The 16,938-nt window shown below is 40.8% G+C and overlaps 1 protein-coding gene across 4 annotated transcripts in view; it reads right to left on the bottom strand.

The window, feature by feature from the left end:
• PARP15 (poly(ADP-ribose) polymerase family member 15) overlaps positions 1 to 12,173 on the bottom strand; it is a 30,617-nt gene extending 18,444 nt beyond the window's left edge. For 2 of the 4 annotated variants that reach the window (XM_036018186.1, XM_036018185.1), the window contains exons 1-5: positions 11,999 to 12,173; positions 7,229 to 7,336; positions 3,761 to 3,997; positions 2,340 to 2,561; positions 1,132 to 1,210 (exon numbers count right to left, since the gene is read on the bottom strand). In XM_036018186.1, the coding sequence (XP_035874079.1) occupies positions 1,132 to 1,210; positions 2,340 to 2,561; positions 3,761 to 3,997; positions 7,229 to 7,336; positions 11,999 to 12,001 (649 nt within the window). In that variant the 5' untranslated portion in view covers positions 12,002 to 12,173. The remainder of the gene's footprint in view (positions 1 to 1,131; positions 1,211 to 2,339; positions 2,562 to 3,760; positions 3,998 to 7,228; positions 7,337 to 11,998) is intronic. The other 2 variants (XM_036018184.1, XM_036018187.1) reach the window with 2 other exon arrangements.
• Positions 12,174 to 16,938: the final 4,765 nt, after the last annotated feature.

Here is a 16,938-nt window from a genome sequence, read left to right as displayed (position 1 = left end):
AAACATTGCCATGCCTCCTAGCCTGTTAACTTGCTGGGTGTTCTTTTTTAGGGAAATTAGAAAACAGCACTTTGGGGCAGTAGGAGTACCTACATTTTCCCAGTTAAGTAGGATGAGGCAGAAACATCTGACTGGACCATCTTTGCACAAGTTGCTGTGGTGTCAGGAGTAAGAAAGAAGGGGAGTGCGAAGTACATTCCGCATTTCATGCTGACATTTCTGGGAGATCCTTTTTTTCAGCTTCATTGATGTATGACTGACAAATAATACTATATATATTTAAGGAGGATATTGTACATATATTTAAGGTGTACATTGTGAAATGAGTGTGTTAATTGAGTTAATTAATACACCCGTCATCTCACATAGTTGCCGTGTGTGTGTGTGTGTGTGTGTGTGTGTGTGTGTGTGAGATGAGAACCCTTGAGACCCACTCTCTTAGCAAATTTCAAGTATATGATACATTATTATTACCTACAGTCCCCATGCTGTACACCAGGTCTCCAGAGTTTGTTCATCTTATAACTGAAAGTTTGTACTTCTGGGAGATCCTTTTATTATTATTTTACAAGAAGGGAAATGGTCTTAGAGTGGCTAAGTCATCAGCCCAATGTCGAACAACAGCCCACTAACCAGACATGAGCTTTTCCTGCCCCTTTACATCCCACTGGAGTGGCACTATCAAGGCTGCTCTGAGAAAATTCCCTTTAACATGTTGGCATATCACTGTCCATGCTACACTCAAGCTTGACAACTTAAACATGTCATTTCTACGCATCCCGTAAACTCTTCAGATCTCCCTTTCCACATTTATACAGTGGCAACAGAACCAACCACCTGCCCATGGGGCCATGGTATAGGTTTAATACAATACGTATGAAAGCAAGTGTGCCATGTGCACTTTAGTCATCTTTTATTGTCATATCTTAAGAAATTCTGACCTCATTACCACTGATTTGGTTCATAGCAATATGATTTATTCTTTGGGGGCCCAGACATAGGGATGCTCTAACACCTTTTCCATTACTGATTTATTCTCCATGGGAATTTGCCTCCTATTGAACTTTAACTAACATGAAAGAATTACTAAGCAAAGGGAAATAGTCCCTCAGCAAGACAACTTCACCAGACCTTGGGTATCTCCAGTCATGAGAATCCTGTCCTTGTTGGGATTTCCACTCAACAATCTAGTGAATTCATCCAAAAATGCCTAGATAGAAAGAAACACAGTTACTGACCACAACAATGTTCTTCAGGAGCATTAATCCAATTCTCTGGGACACTAAGCCTCAGACATCAAATAGGAACAATAGTTTGCAATAGATTTTCTCCTTATTTCACAGACTTTTTAATTAATGTGTTGTGATTCAACCTAGGAATGTTCTCAATAAATACCAGTGTGGAAGACCACGCTTCTATCTTAAATTCCTGAGAATAACTAAGAACTCAGAAAACAAAATTATATTTGATACCTTCTTAAGTGCTAATATTAGAAAGTTATACCAATTGCCCTTACAGTGAAGTAATAATAACTACTTCTACAACCAGTTTTGAGGTTTGTTTTGTGCTGGAATCTTCAAACACATCCTCTCTTAATTCTTATGACTCTGAGAGGTATTACTGTCATGTCCTTTATACATAATAAAACCAAGATCCAAAGAGGTTACTTCACTCAACCTTTAAATGGCAAAGCCAAGATTCAAACTTAACTGAACCTTTCTTTTTTTGTATTCTTATCTATTGTTTGCATTTTTGTTATGAGTAAGCACAATTTATATAAAATCAATAGGACTTTTTCAAGGGTGAAGAATAGATTTTGGCCAGCCAGCTAAGGAGCACTTCTTAAGGAACGGCACTTTACAAAGGCTGTGCTAGCGGTAAGTACTTGGTAAGTGTGCTTTGACTGCGTGCTTCTCCCCTACTAAATATGGTATGATATTTCTAGCTTTAGAACCTCATACACTGGTATATACTGGTTATATTCTATCAAAATAAGTAAATTCTTGAGGTTTCTTGCATCTGACTTCTTCTCAATAAATAAAGTCATGACTTAGCTTTCATTTAGTCATTGTTAAAGTGTCTGGCCTACTTTTATGCCAATAACATTTTATTCATTTCTAAGAATATATTTATTATAAATTATCTTGTCTTTTGACAAACTGTCTAAGACTGTATGTGTTATCAGTATTACCTCATAGTTAAGCCACGTGACAGCCCCATCAGCAACCAACACTTATGAGCAAAGAAATAGAAAATGCTGTTATTTATAGATCTACAAAGACATCAGACTGCACTTAGGTTTTCTTGTCAGAATGACAGGAAGAGATATGTAACCATACCTGACGGCCTTCATCATCATCTAGATGTACCAGAAAGTGAACTTCTTGTAAGGTTTTCAGCCACGCACTGCTACTAAATTTCAACACTGCTGAAAGGATTAATTCAGCAAATATATCTTTGGGAAAACCCAAATTTCCTGTTCCAATCATGGGAAATGTGATTGATGAAAAAGATAGCTGTTCTATAGTCGTCAAACATTTCTTGATTATATTCGTCATGATCTGAAATGTATGAAATACATTTACGTAAGTTAGGGCTCAAGCTGGTGGAAAACAGAAAGAACTGTAGCTCCAGCAACCCTGACTAGGCCCTCTCTGTTATTGTTGGCTTGGGAATCAAAAAGGGGGGCTGAGAAGAAGGGAGAGGAATTCCCAGAGACACTTAAACTCATGCAGGAGGGGAAATGTCCAACAGTATGGAAATGGCTTCATAAACAGTGGTATCTCATTGTGGTGAAAATTAATTTTTACAAAGATTTTTAAACAATATGGGGGAGTGTTCATGTTATGTTAAAAGAAAAAGCAAGATTATAAATGTTTGAAGGAAATCTCACCTAAAAATAAATATGTATAAAATTGAAGGAAATACAGTAAAGTGTTCATCAAAGTTATCTTTAGGTGGCTGGATTATGATTTTTATTTTTGTACTTTCTGTATTTTCTGCGATGTACATATATTACTTTTTATTCTGAAAAAATACGTTGGGAGTTAAACTAGGTGGTGTAGAGGTGAAAATTAAGTCATCAAAGAAGGGCACTGACCCTTATTCATTCTATACTGCAGCTCTGACTGCATCTCTTAGTTATATTGAAAGTTGATCACACTAAGATAATCTTCAGACACCATTGCTGGAGAATTCCTATGATTGTTACTACTTTTAAAGGTTGATTGCTCGATTCCCAGCCAGGGTACATTCCTGGGTTGCAGGCTAGAACCCCCAGCAACCGCACATTGATGTCTGTCTGTCTGTCTGTCTGTCTCTCTCTCTCCCTCCCTCCCTTCCCTCTCTAAAAATAAATAAATAAAATCAAAAAACAAACAAAAAAAACCTTAGGATGGTATATTCTGACAAAAAGTTATATTTATATATATAAAAAAAGGTTGATTGCTCTGAAGTAAGTGGTAGTTGTGATGGGCTCTTCATGGAAGGTAACAAAGCTTTCAATAAACAGGGTTAAATAAATGCTAAGGTTTCTCAACCTGAGCCACATAATTCTTTGTTGTGGGGCCTGGTATATGCCTTGCAGGAGATTTAGCAGTATCCCTGGCCTCTACCTATTAGCTACCAGTAGCGGTTGTAACAAGCCCAATGTCCCCCAACCCCAAGATAAATTCACTTTGGTTGAGAGCCACAGATCTATACCATGCCAGAAGATTATCAACATTATCAAATGAAATGGAGAGCTAAGGACTTTTTCTACCTGCTGAGAAGATCCAGCTCCATTATCCCAATCTGGAGCCACAACATGGAGCACAGCTTTGCAGTCCAGATTGCAGCCACTTGTCATGAATATGCTGCCCACTTTCTCCGTTGTTTCCTGTCTGGTGGCATTTAGCTCTTTCTGGAGCATGGGGCCAGCTTTCTGCAAAAGAGCCTGAGAGAGTGATCCTCTTCCAAGCTGAAGATCCGTGGGAACGGTGTTGACAATGACATCGGCCTTAAGGAAAACAGCAACAATTTGTTAGAGATTGAATCAATAAATAATTATTGAGCTCTTATGACTTGCTAAGTATTGTGGGGTACTATATATCAGATATGTTGTGCCTCCTACATTGCCCTGTCAGCCCTACCCTCAAGGAGCTCACAATCTGTTGTTAGTACTTAGACACCATAATGAGATGAACCACAAAACTTAAAATTAAGGAAATATATTACCCACTACCATCAAGTCAACATGTTATGAGTCAGAGTAGAGTTAGGAAAATAACTAAAACAGACCAGAGATGGAGTGAGACAGCAAAAAACGAACGTGAGAGTAAAAGGCAGAGGCAGAAAGAAGAACACAGTGAGACAGGGAAGAAAACAAAGGTTGAAAGAAGCTGAGGAAAAGAAAGAATTGCTTTTAGGCTGGCAGGAACTGAGTAACTGTTTTGACTTTACTAGAATGGGCCCATCTGAAGGGGGGTTCTGGTCAGTCCTAAAGGCCTTGACAAAGGAAGGTCACTGGGGTGAAGGTAGGCAGTGTCCATTCAGGCCTGTCCAGAGGCACTGAGTTCTCTAATGTCTGTACAGAGGCCACCTCTTTGGTGAGATGGGGTCATTGCCTGACACCAATAGATATTAGATATTCAATTCATCTCATCATGTTTATTCCAATTTTGTGTTCAAATTTGGAGGGAGAATGCTATGATCATGTAGATTTTGAGTATTCTGGTTCCTTGGGGAGCTCTTCCTCATTGTAAATTAAAAGGTGTCTATGTCTCTGGGCCACATGACAGTTCTATTTCTCACACTAAGTTAATAAACAGCATTCGTGGGTTCACCTCAATCTTATATGAGATTAGTTAACATAACTAATGTCCAGGCCCAACAAGCTCCCTGCAGAAACAAGAGTGAGCGGGTCTTCCCAAAAAGTCTACATCCAGTCCACTTTCATCTCACCCCCACTTGCAGGCTCACTCTCTACCTCTGATTCCTACACAGTTTGTGGAAGCAATAGAACAACATGTAGAAAATAAAATAGCTTTAATGTTTAAGTCAGTTCAAGATATAAAAAATATTTATGTGAAATATACAATTATTAATTGTTATAGAATTTCAAAAAAGAGATGTATCATTTAGATTGGATTGTTTAGTAAAGCCTTTACAAAGAGGATAAGGAATATAACTGGGACAGGTAGAAAGAAGGCAGGAAAGACTTCTTTGTGGATTGCTAGCTAAGAAAAGGAGTAGAGTTGAGGAAAGTCAGAGAGTTAGCCAATTTGGCTAGAGGAAAGTTTCAATGGTGAGAGACAGGGCTAGAAAGAGATTTGGGGCCAGGTGATAGAAAACTCTGAAAATCCACATTTTTCTGGACTTTATCCTGTAGGCAGTAGGGATCACCTGATGAAATACTGTTTTTGGAAAATGCATCAAACAGCAATGTAGAGGACAGATTGGAGGGTGAAAAGCTAAAGGCAAGGAGGCAAGGCCAGTACTAAGGGAATGAAATGGAGGGGGTGTGTATAAGAGACATTGTAGAAAGAGGCTTGGAAACTAACCGGACAAGGAAAGTTTGAGAGGGTTCCAAAATTTACACAGCATCAACCAATGGTGAGATTAGAAGAGTACAATGGTGTACTCTTATGTGAGTTAACAAGGGATTAACAATCGACTTAATAGACTGCATAGTGGAAAGACCATGGTTTCCTTGACTATAAGATAAGGGTAAATAATACATCTCTCAGTTAGATTGTAGTAGTAACTGGGTGAGGTGAAATTTAAAGTGGTCAATTTTAAGTGAATAATGATAATAACTATAATTTTCTGAGTCTTTACTAAGTGCCAAGAAGGTACTAAGTGCTTTTATATGAACTATTTTATTTACACCTCACAAAAATGTTAACATCGTCATCATCCATACTTATAGATAAGGACACTGAGGCACAAAGGAGATATTAATCAAGATTAATGGTTGATCAGTGGTAGAGTGGTATTTGAACACTATTCATACTGGCTTTAACCACTGCACTATGCCAATTCTTAGAGTGATAAAGAAACTTTGTGTACTTTTATGTCATTTGGTTCTTTTCTGGTCTGATTATATTCACCAAGCAATCTCATAATAGTCATCTACAGAGCTCACTATTACCATTAGCCATGGCAATTATCTCTCTCATTACAAATTAAATAATTACAATTCCATTTTACAAATGAGTCTCTTGAGTTTGATTAGTGTCAGATCAAGTCTGGGTAAAATGATAAGATTCAACTTCTTAACCAGCAGATCTGAGGACAAAGTCCTGAAGCCATGTGATGAAGGAATCTAAGGATTCTATTCTAGACAACATGAAGAAAGGGGCTAGCTGCCTCACCTCTGCTGTGTTATTAGCTGCTGCAAAAGCAAAGAATATTTCCTGTGGCTCACAATCCATGAGTCTCTAAATTTCTCAGAAGGGTTCTCTACCCATTGTTCTCAAATGTGTGCCATCTGAAGTTCAATATCAAGTGTCAAAATGGTGGGGGCTATACAATCCCGAAGAAGACTCCAAATCAATAATAATCCTCAGACCTAGCAACATATTAGAATCACCTGGAATGCTCTCAAAAGCTACTGACACTTAGAACACACACCTGACCAATTAAAATCAGGATCTCTAGGGGTGGGGACTGGACATTGGTAGTTTTAAAAGATTTCCATGTGACTCTGAATTGCAGCCAGGATTGAGTTGCATAGATGTCAACTATAGATGGAGCACCAAGGCCTGCTAACCTTGGTGATTCCAAAGAAAAGGAAGCAGTGGGAGGAGAAGGGCAGGCAAGAGCCTAGCTGAGCATTTAGTACCTATACTGGTCAACTTTCCCCCTCCTCGTTCCTACCGTGTCTCAGAAAATGTTCAGGCGGGAGCGACAGGGTGTGTTTGTGAAGGGTGATGATATAATGTGATACACAAGTGTTTTCACCATCAATGCTGATGGAACAGGAGAAGAAGACAGAATTGGGTTGAGAGTAGGTCAAGATAATTTATTCAAAAATAAAAGAGGTGACTTTGCACAACCCGTTTTGTGGTTAGACTTGGATCTCTCCACATAAGCATAGGTAGAGGAATATAGAAGATGGTAAGTATAGCACTGCATGAGCCTCAGGAGGGTTTACTGTCTCAAATTTATATGATCTTAGTGGTTGACATTTAATCACAGAACCAGTTAATAAGACCGTATCGTAGACTTACTAAATAGTACCACTTACACAGAAATATGAAACATCTCCTCTTATCAACACGAGGTTCAGACCTTCTTTGGTTTGGGTTGAGGCTAGAACATTTCCGATCGAAAGGCGATCTTTCCAGCTGCCTGACTGTGAAGAAAGCAGTAAACTGCATTACCAGGTGATTCTACCTGAAGACTTTCCTCATAGGTATCCAAACAAAAAATAACTATTAGATTTCACAGACTTCTCTAACTCAATTTATAATCAGCCGTAAGATTCCAAAGCAAGTAATTTATTATCACGGTGTTTGAGTACTGATTGTACTTAATACCCCAACTGACAATGAGCTCTTTTACTTGTTCCCCCAAAAATGCTAGCCCAGCAGACCTGGTCCATTTCCTCTGGCTCTTACTATTTAAGGGCCCCTCAGTCATATAGCCAACTGTATTTCCTGCAGACTTTCTCTATGTAGTGCCAAAGTCTGCTTTGCTTGCCAGTGTGGCAGAGGAAGCAGAGAGGAAGTGGAGGTAAACTAAGCGGCCCTCCCTTGTCCTCAAGCCCTCATTCAACGATTGTCAGGAGCTGGTGTAAAATTATCCCAGCAGCCTTGCCTCCCAGATAGGACTCACACTGATTTCCCCAGTGGGATTAAGTGGTAACAGATGTAATAACACACCCCATCAGTGTCCTTGACTCTCCTATTTAAATCACTTGTGCTTGAATTTGTCTCAGGTCCTCTTCTGGGGAAACCCACAGCAAGACACACTCTGTAGTTCTCCATAATAATGCATTATTAGTTTGACTAGTAATCAGTCATACAATTTTAAAATTTAAAGAGTCAACACAGATCATGCAGCACAGAAGCTTCATTCTCCTCAAAGGGAAACTGGTGTGCAAAGAGACGAAGCTACTTGCTCAAACTACTAGCTAATGAAAGACACAGTTCTTGAATCTGCTCTTCACAGAAGAGGAACTGCATGCTGAAAACATGTCACATGTCACCTTTCCCCACCACCCCTTGCACCTGTGACAGACACTATTCACTGGTAGCAGCACTCTTTTTCAATCAACCCAGACACGGTCTCAAAATCTTTCTCAACAAAGAGCTCAGGCAACAGCCATCATTTGGTCAGTAGTAACCCATGTAGTGAAGTGTATTCCCCATGTCGAATCTAACTCAAAAAGGATATGAATTTTCTTTGCTTCAAACAGTCTTGGAGAATTTTTTATACTCTAGTTTCTGTAACAAACAGAAAACTGCAGACAGGCAGGGAATGGGCTTCTGGAGCAACCCTCTTCACTTGCTAGGGACTGTCTTCTTCACTCTGCACTCTCCTTTGATGATGAAAGATTTGCCAATTATCTCCCACACTCAACATTCTTTGGGTATAGACTCTTTCAAAGCACTGATGTGAAGCTTAGAACACCTTCCTGGAGAACCAGCCACATTCTCTGTCACAATGTTTTGGCTGCTCTTTAGTTGTATTACAGTTCTTTCCACATCCTCCAACCTATTATTATGACCATCTCTTTGAACATATCAATCAAAATCCTATCATCCTCTATGCTCTTTTTTATGTACCCCCAGACCGTGTTGGCTTCACATTCAATTTGGTGACAATATTTAGACATGATATGAGAAAATTGTTTTAGAAACATCTCCTTTCCAGGTCTTGATGATATTGACCTTTGTTCTTCCTTGAGTGAACTGGGTGGCTGCAGACCTGAGTGTTACCTCTAGCTCCTTACAGCTGACTTGGGGCCATGATACCTCATAGTAGTTCCTTCCCTTTTAGAAGTTCTCATTCCAATCAGGTGATGCTTTCTCTGTAAGATTCTTCCACATGAGAGGATCCAAGGCCACCAAAAATGGTGCCAGCAACTTTCTCAAGGGCTTCTCCCTTCCATGCAAGGCTGTGTCCAAAGACACATAATAGGGAAACACAAAGATGGGCCTTTCATTGAAGGCAAGCTTTTTGGACAAGTAGGTGTCCACCACTAAGAAATGAAAAATGAAAGGTAGACATTTTTCAGACAAAATGGCACAAGAAGAAATCTTGATACTAATGAGACTCTGAAATATGATGTGTCTACTCCCTAAAATGGCACCATTGTCAAGCAGCTCACTGAAAAATGAGACATTCATGGCTGCAGCGGAGCTGATCCTCACCTAATGAAACATATCCATTCCATTCATGGTCCCTTTGCAGTGAAGTTTTATAAAATTAATCTGATTTTCCCATTGACGTTCATTATAATATTGGAGAAGTGATTTTTTTCTGAAAAATCTGGCCCTTACAGATTCAACAAATACAAACAATGATACATGAGCAATTCAAAATAACCTGACAGAAGTTAAACGAATACCATTTTTAAAGGATATTATAAAATGCAACCAACAGGGAGGTTTATGAGGGGGCTTTTGGAAATTCATCTATTTCATCCACTTCCATTTCATTCACTTTACTCTTCTAAAAAGTATTACTTTTGCACTGCGGCCTTCCAAGTCAGCAATTTTTAGGGAGAGAGAAACACTTCGGTGTTAGTTTTACATCTGATTTGACATTTGAAATGCTCTGGTTTTTATGTTACTTGCTGCTGTTTTAAATACTTTGGAAAAATAGATTTTACTCATTGCCTTATTTTTAGAAATATTATAGTTAAACAGTATGCTTTGTAAAGTCCAATCTACTCACCAGATCACAGGAAAACAAACATAACAAACATGACAGTAAATGATGATGCCCAAGTGCTGACATGAATTAATAGAGCTACAACTTGTTACTGAAAAGAAAGAAGTTTCTGCGACTGCATAATGAAAGGGCAATCTACAGAGATAACCAAAGTTAAAAAATGCTGCAGATTCACCAAAAAGACTGAGTATGACAGATATTGATAGACTTTATAAAGAGAATAGAAACTTCCATTTTTTATTGTTTTGAACCCTTGATAGAGGGCCAATTTTACTGTGAACTTAAAACTGCTCTAAAAAATAGTCTCTTTAAAAATGCATCTTAAAGTAATAATTACAGAACTAAACATTTCTAAATTAAGAATAGATAATATGACAAGAATACAATAGACATTCCAAACATAAACCTTAATCTATCAAAAAGTTTAACATATGAAATATTAAGAGGAACAAGAAAATGAAGAGATAAATTGTAACTTAATAAATATTGTTGGGAAGTTAATTTTCATCATGAAGAAAATTAGACATCAATTCGCATCAATTCGTACTTCATAATAAACACCCAAACACAATAATAGTAACCCCTAGTAAGTCAAAAATATTACCTTTACACACCCCAATGGTAGTAGAATGCAAGTTCTATATCTATTTAACTAATTGTACAAAGGTGAAAAATTTTCAACTAATGAAACAAGATATACAGATAGCAATTTAAATGGAGTCACATAAAAACCATAACAATAAAAATTAAAAGAAATCTATAACCTAGCAGATACTCAAGAAATGCAGGTTGACAAATTAATGCAGTGGCACATAGGGTGGTAAAATTTCTAAATTTCCAGAACGAAATGAGTAGACATGGATGCATGAAATGGCCACCTTTGTTCTTCGTTAGAACATCTCTACACCATCTCAAGATGTCAGCTGTCTGTAATTTATTTATAAATTTAATGAAATCCTAATGAAAATTCCAATGAATTTTTTTGACACTGAACATAAATCAGAAGTCAGTCCTGAAGTTCATGGGGAAAGACAAGCAAACAAGAACAGTTAAGAGAACACTGGCCCTGGCTGGCGTAGCTCAGTGGATTGAGTGCGGGCTGTGAACCAAAGTGTCACAGGTTCAACTCCCAGTCAGGGTAGATGCCTGGGTTGCAGGCCATGACCCCCAGCAACTGCACATTGATGTTTCTCTCTCTCTATCTCCCTCCCTTCCCTCTCTAAAAATAAATAAATAAAATCTTAAAAAAAAAAGAGAGAACACTGAAGAGGAAAAGTTCTGTTAGGGGGACCAGCTCTGGTGTTAATATACACAACATCCCCTGACATTACAATACAGGACAAAGTCTCTTTGCAACAGATGTATAAGCAGATCAGTGGAACAGAAGTTCCAGAAACAGCCAAATGACACAGGAAAACATGGTGTATGATAATGGTTGTATCTCAAGTTACTGAGGCAGTGGTAATCTTTTAAATAAACCCAACTAATGAAACAGAAAGGGAGCTCTACACGTAGGGATTTAAATGGATTTGCCTAATTGGGTGTATGACAACGGGACACCCACTCAGAAAAAAGATTAGATTAGACCCATTCCTCACACCATATACAAAAATAAGTTCCAAATGTACCAGAGATCTAAATATTTTTTAAGGATAGAAAAAAGCATGGGGCATGATAATCTGGGTGCAGGAGAAAACTTCTAAAAATATGACTAGGGTCCAGATGTAATAAAACAAAAGACTGGTAAATTTTACTACATAAAAAAAAAAGTTTGTGTGTGGGGAAAAAACTACCATAAGCAAGCTCAAAAGACAAATGACAAACAGAAAGGAAATACTCATAACATACATCAAAGATAAAGGACCAATATTCCTAATTCACAACGAACTTTTTAAAATTTCAGGGGGACATGCTCAGACATTCTACAGAAAACATGCCCTGCCCTCTGCTCTCTTCTGGGACGAGTCAGGGTGTTAAGCACCTCCCGAGAAGAGAGGGTGTTGAGGGACGTAGGGTCTCTGCAGCCCTGAGCTGCAAAATGTGCCGCTTGTACCGGGCGCCAGGTGGGTCAGCTCTGCCGCCCCCTCCTCACCCTCCCACTGCCGGAGCCCCTCACCATCCTCCTCGAGGAAGAGCGCCAGGAAGCCGGGTTGCCCGGTTCCTAGCAGACTTCAGGCTACCGCCCTCCGGATCTCTTCTGAGGCTCTGGGGCTCTTCTGGCTCTGAAAGTACTCCTGCAACTTAGTGTGCAAGCTCTTGGGCCCTGGCAGCGGGCGGGGCTGGGAGGATGGTGCGGGCTTCGGTCCCGGGACTGACAGTCACATCAGCAGCGGGGAGCCGGGGGCAGAGGTCCTCAGCTCCATCCACCCCCACTGCCGGCCTGCCCCACCCAGCAGGCTGGTAAAAGCCTAGAGCTTTCCCTTTCGTTTTTTATGAAAACAGCTTCTGCCTTAGGTTGCAATCTTGAGTTGGCAAATAACAGCTGCCTCGGGTTTATGTCACCCTTTTGGAACAGAGGTTGCCATTAGACAACTTCTAGGTCTAAGTTGTGGACTTTATAGTTTATCAGTCGAGTAATGTCAGTCAATGGCATCTGTACAATGGGTGTAGCCACAACAACTCCATATTATTGCAAGGATTAAAAGAGATAAAGTCTTAGAGTGTGTAGCATTTTTGGTTTTAAATCATTATTCTCAGAGATCTAGCCCCCTGGGTAAGGCCTGCCCTTGGGATCCTGAACTGCTGGAGCGGGGGGGCCACGGGAGTAGCAGGAGGTCCTTTCCACAGGGGACTGGCTGGTTCTGCCCACTGGAGACCTACAGCTCCTGTGCTTCTGTGCAGACCAGTGCCAGAGCCACCACTCAGCACTGCAGGCAGCCCTGCTGTCGGGCACTTGGGTCAAGCAGCCCCCATGTTTCTTCATGCCCCGTGGCAAGTGGGTGCTGGTGGCTGCTCATCCCCTGATGTCTGCTGGGGACACACTGGGCTGGCTGACAGCCTCCAGCCCTCACTAACACAGATCAGGGCTGCAGGTGCAGCACTGGGCCAGGCACTGTGAGCTCCTGTGTTCACCGTCAAGGGGGCTGCCCTGGGCTACCCCTCCCGGACTTCAGCCCCAGAGATGGTGCAGTGTGTGACACAGCAGGCAGGGCAGGCCCTGAAACTTGCCCGCCTGCTCACCAGCCTGGCCCCCTGAGGACCTCTTGGCCCTTTTCTGCCCCCCCCTGCCCTCCCCCTGCTTGCCAAAGTCCCCTTCCAGGCCTTGGGCAGCTGGAGGGCTCTGTTTTAGGGACTAGGAGAGGTGGCGGTGTCTTCCCTCATTCCTGGCCCTTCCAGTCATCTCAGTCTCTCACAGAGGCATCTCTTCCCTCTTCTACAGCTCTTTGTATGAACCATTTTGTATAAATTATTTTTATTTAATATTATTTCCTGCTTTGTCAGGGACAGGTGCCGGGGGAGGAACTGAACTCTTCCTCCTCTCTCAGCCTGGGGTGGAGGTACTTTGCCACTCACTGCCCTGCCATCTTCCTCTGGGAGCATCGTGGAATCACTGAAGGCACATCTTCAGAGGAGTGATGAGATCAGAGCTACTTTTTTCAAAAGATAGTTTGCAGTGGGAGGAGGAAGAGTTGGGGACAGAGAGAGTTTTTAGTGGGTATTTTAATCATTTTGGTGACAGAACTCTGGACATGTCAACTGGGTAGTGAGATTTAAAGTGAAGGAGAGGCAGGACTGGTGGTGATGGACAGACATGCAGGACACGAGGGAGAAGCCAAAGGTGCCACTAAGATGACACTTGAGTGTACTCTAACTGTAATACATTCTACATTGTCTGTTGTTTTCCCAGGAAATAAAACTAAGTTCCCTCCTCTTTAAAATAAGGCATTTCAACAAAATGAGTTCTGCAGTCTTTTTCAACTCCTATGCCAAGCAAATAAAGCTGCGGAGAAAACCTGCTGTGTCTTTTCACAGCTCTTTGTGAAGTAGTAGCCGGGGTGGTAACCCATGGCATTGTACCCTGTTGCATTTTAGCTGACCTCACTTCTCGTTTTGTTTGTCCCTACCTGCACTGACCTGGGCTTGCACCTCCCAAACAAGGTGTTAACTTCTGGATTTTTTTCTAAGGCTCCGTGTTTAAAGGACTCAGATCTCTTATCAATAGAAAAGAAAATAGTGCCGAACCCGCATATGGAAATCAAAGCAAACCCAGTACTACACCGTAAGATCAATGTAAGGAAGTACCACTAAGGTTTGATTTTTCTCCTAATGACTGCTTTAATGCTATCTGTGATGTTGGGATTTATAAGAAAAATACATTTGGTCTTTGTCCCAGTTTGTGTGGCACAGATCTCCTAAGACCCTTGGAATTTCCTGAAGGCTGAGAGCATAAAGCTGTTTTTTTATGTTAATGAGGTGACTCATATTAAGCAGGTGACTATAGATGGGGCCTGGTTGCCAGAGGAAGCAACTATGTTTTGATGAGAGGGTTGACACTTTCAGCTCCACTATCTAACCTATAGGGAGGTGGGAGGGGCTGGAAATTAAGTTAAATCACCAATGGCCAATAATTTACTCAACCATGCCTGTGTAACAAATGAAGTCTTCATCAAACCACAAAAAGACGGGGTTCAGAGAGCTTCTGCGTTGGTGACAAGTGAAGGTGCTGACAGAGTGGCCCGCTCCATGCCCTTTCCCTGAGCATCTCTTTCATCTGGTCGGTCATTCCTGAGTTATATCTTTGTTTTTATCCTCACCCGAGGACACGCTTATTGATTTTTAGAGAGAGGGGAAGGGCGGGAAAGAGAGGAGAGAAACATCTATTGAAAGGATAAAGCATGTGCTGTTTGCTCTGGTGTCTCCATTTGCCAAGCAGGCCTATGACCTTGTTAAATGTGACTACTATTTTCCTCTTTTGAGCTTATGTCCCCAGGACTGGAAATTATTGGAAAGCAAGAACAAAGTGTGACTAACCTCCCCCACAGAGGAAGGCAAAAGTTAACATTGGAGCAAACTGCAGCTTTTGCAAAACCAACTGAAATCTCCTGTGCTAAAACACCCCCAACAGCCCAGGGGCCACACAACAGCAACCCCCCCCCACCCTTTTATAATCCAGTTGTGATCCAATAAAAGCTCAAAGCCCCCACCTTTTGAAGCTAACACATCTCTCCACAATATGCCCCTTTCCAGTCTTGGAAAGTCAATAAAAAGCTTTGCGTTCTGCATTTTTCTTCTCTTTGTGAATTCTTTCATAGCCCACCTCATTGACCACCCTTAACATCTATGCATGAGAGAAACATAAGACTAGTTGCCTTCCATATGTGCTCCGACTGGGGCCAAACCCACAACCCAGGCAAATGGCCTGACCGAGAATCAAACCCACGACTTTTTGGCGTACAGGACGACACTCCAACCGAGACACACACCCCAGGGCCCCAAGTCATGTCCTTTTGTAATACTCAGATAATCTAGTGAGTAAACTGGTTCCCTGAATTCTGGGTGTTGCTCTAGGAAATTACAAGGAGAGTATCATGGGAACCTAAGATCTATAGCTATTCAGCAGAGGCCCAGGTAACAACCAGGGTTTATTATTGCCATCTGAAATATAGGGCAGTCTTAAGGGACAGAGCCCTTAACCTGGGGAATCTGATATTTTCTCCTGGTAGATAGTGTCAGAACTGAGTTGAATTGTGGGACATTTTGCTGGTGTCAGAAAATTGCTTGGATGTGTGTGGGGGGAAACCCACACATTGGATCTGGGTGCAGAAGCTTACTATCTTTAGGAAAACATCAAATACCTCAATATTATTTTCAATTATCTTTCTCTTTGGAGAAAAGGGTGCCCTGATTTGCTGGTGCCCAGTGAGCCACCTGGGTATTCTAGCACCAACGTTGGAAAAGGTGAAACAGAAATTCTAGGGGCAAGAAGGTGGCAGGTATAGTTTGATAAGGTGTTGTAGATGCTTTCTCTAGAAGGAGAGAAGAGTCAAAACCTACAATGTGCTCTTACCTTTGTAGTACTCTATGGGTTAAGGAAAAATAATACTAAATGTGATTTTCGCAGCTGAAAGTGGCAATAGTGAAGTCAAAAGTGATTTTGTTGTACACTCTATATGTTGTGGGAAACCACCAGAATCTCAACCTAAGGGAAAAGAAAAAAGGAATGGGGAAAGAACACAGACAATCTGTTCCTAATGTGGAAGTAACTTTATTGAAAGCAGATACATGTGATAATACCTTCCACAGAGCAAAAGCAGCAATCCACAGGCTCATGGACTGCTCACACCGCTGAACTGCCTATGCACACACGGCATTATATCAAGGATCTGGACCTTGGCAGGAACCAAACTTGAGTTCATTTGAAGCAAATTTAGCTAAAGCTTAGAACTAATCATAATGGTAAAGACTTTAATGAATCACCAAAATTTAAATGTATCATCTGATTTAAAAAAAAAAAAAGCCTATCATTAATTTAAGCTTCCTCAACTCTCCAGACAAAGGAAAAGATTCTGGGTTTTTAAGTTCTTCAAATAAGACTTCTTCAGAGGAAATTTGCTGAGAGAAGCCCAGGATAATGGGAACTCCTCATCAAGCTTTGTGGAGGAGAAACACTGCGGTACAGAAGCCTTGAAGCCTGGCTATCTCCGTTAAATCCTAGCACTTCCGCTTGTTAACTATGTGACCTTTGCCAAGGTGTCCTCCCCGTGCATCAGCTTTCTCAGTTATAAAATGGAGATACTAGTAGTATCAACCACACGAATGTAAAGATCTTATAAAGGGGACAAAATATGTCTACAGTAAATATTAGCTATTGCCCTCTGATCAAATATGTGTGTGTGTGTATGCGTATGTTTAAGAAAAGAAAAAAACACCTTATTCATCATTTTTGGAGGGAGGTTGCAATGTGGATAACCAAATAAGAAACTCAGTTTTCCAAATCAGTGGTGAGGACTCCAGAAATGGCTTCCTTACTCCTGTCTCTGACAAAGATTTAGGGAGCATATATTCCTCTGCTGTGGTATTAGCCACCTAAGTCTGGTACCAAAAATGTATTAAAAA

Source organism: Phyllostomus discolor, chromosome 2 (genome assembly GCF_004126475.2).
Source record: "Phyllostomus discolor isolate MPI-MPIP mPhyDis1 chromosome 2, mPhyDis1.pri.v3, whole genome shotgun sequence".
Classification (NCBI taxonomy): domain Eukaryota; kingdom Metazoa; phylum Chordata; class Mammalia; order Chiroptera; family Phyllostomidae; genus Phyllostomus; species Phyllostomus discolor.
Note: the sequence above shows the minus strand (reverse complement) of the source record. Positions and strands in the feature narration are given on the sequence as shown.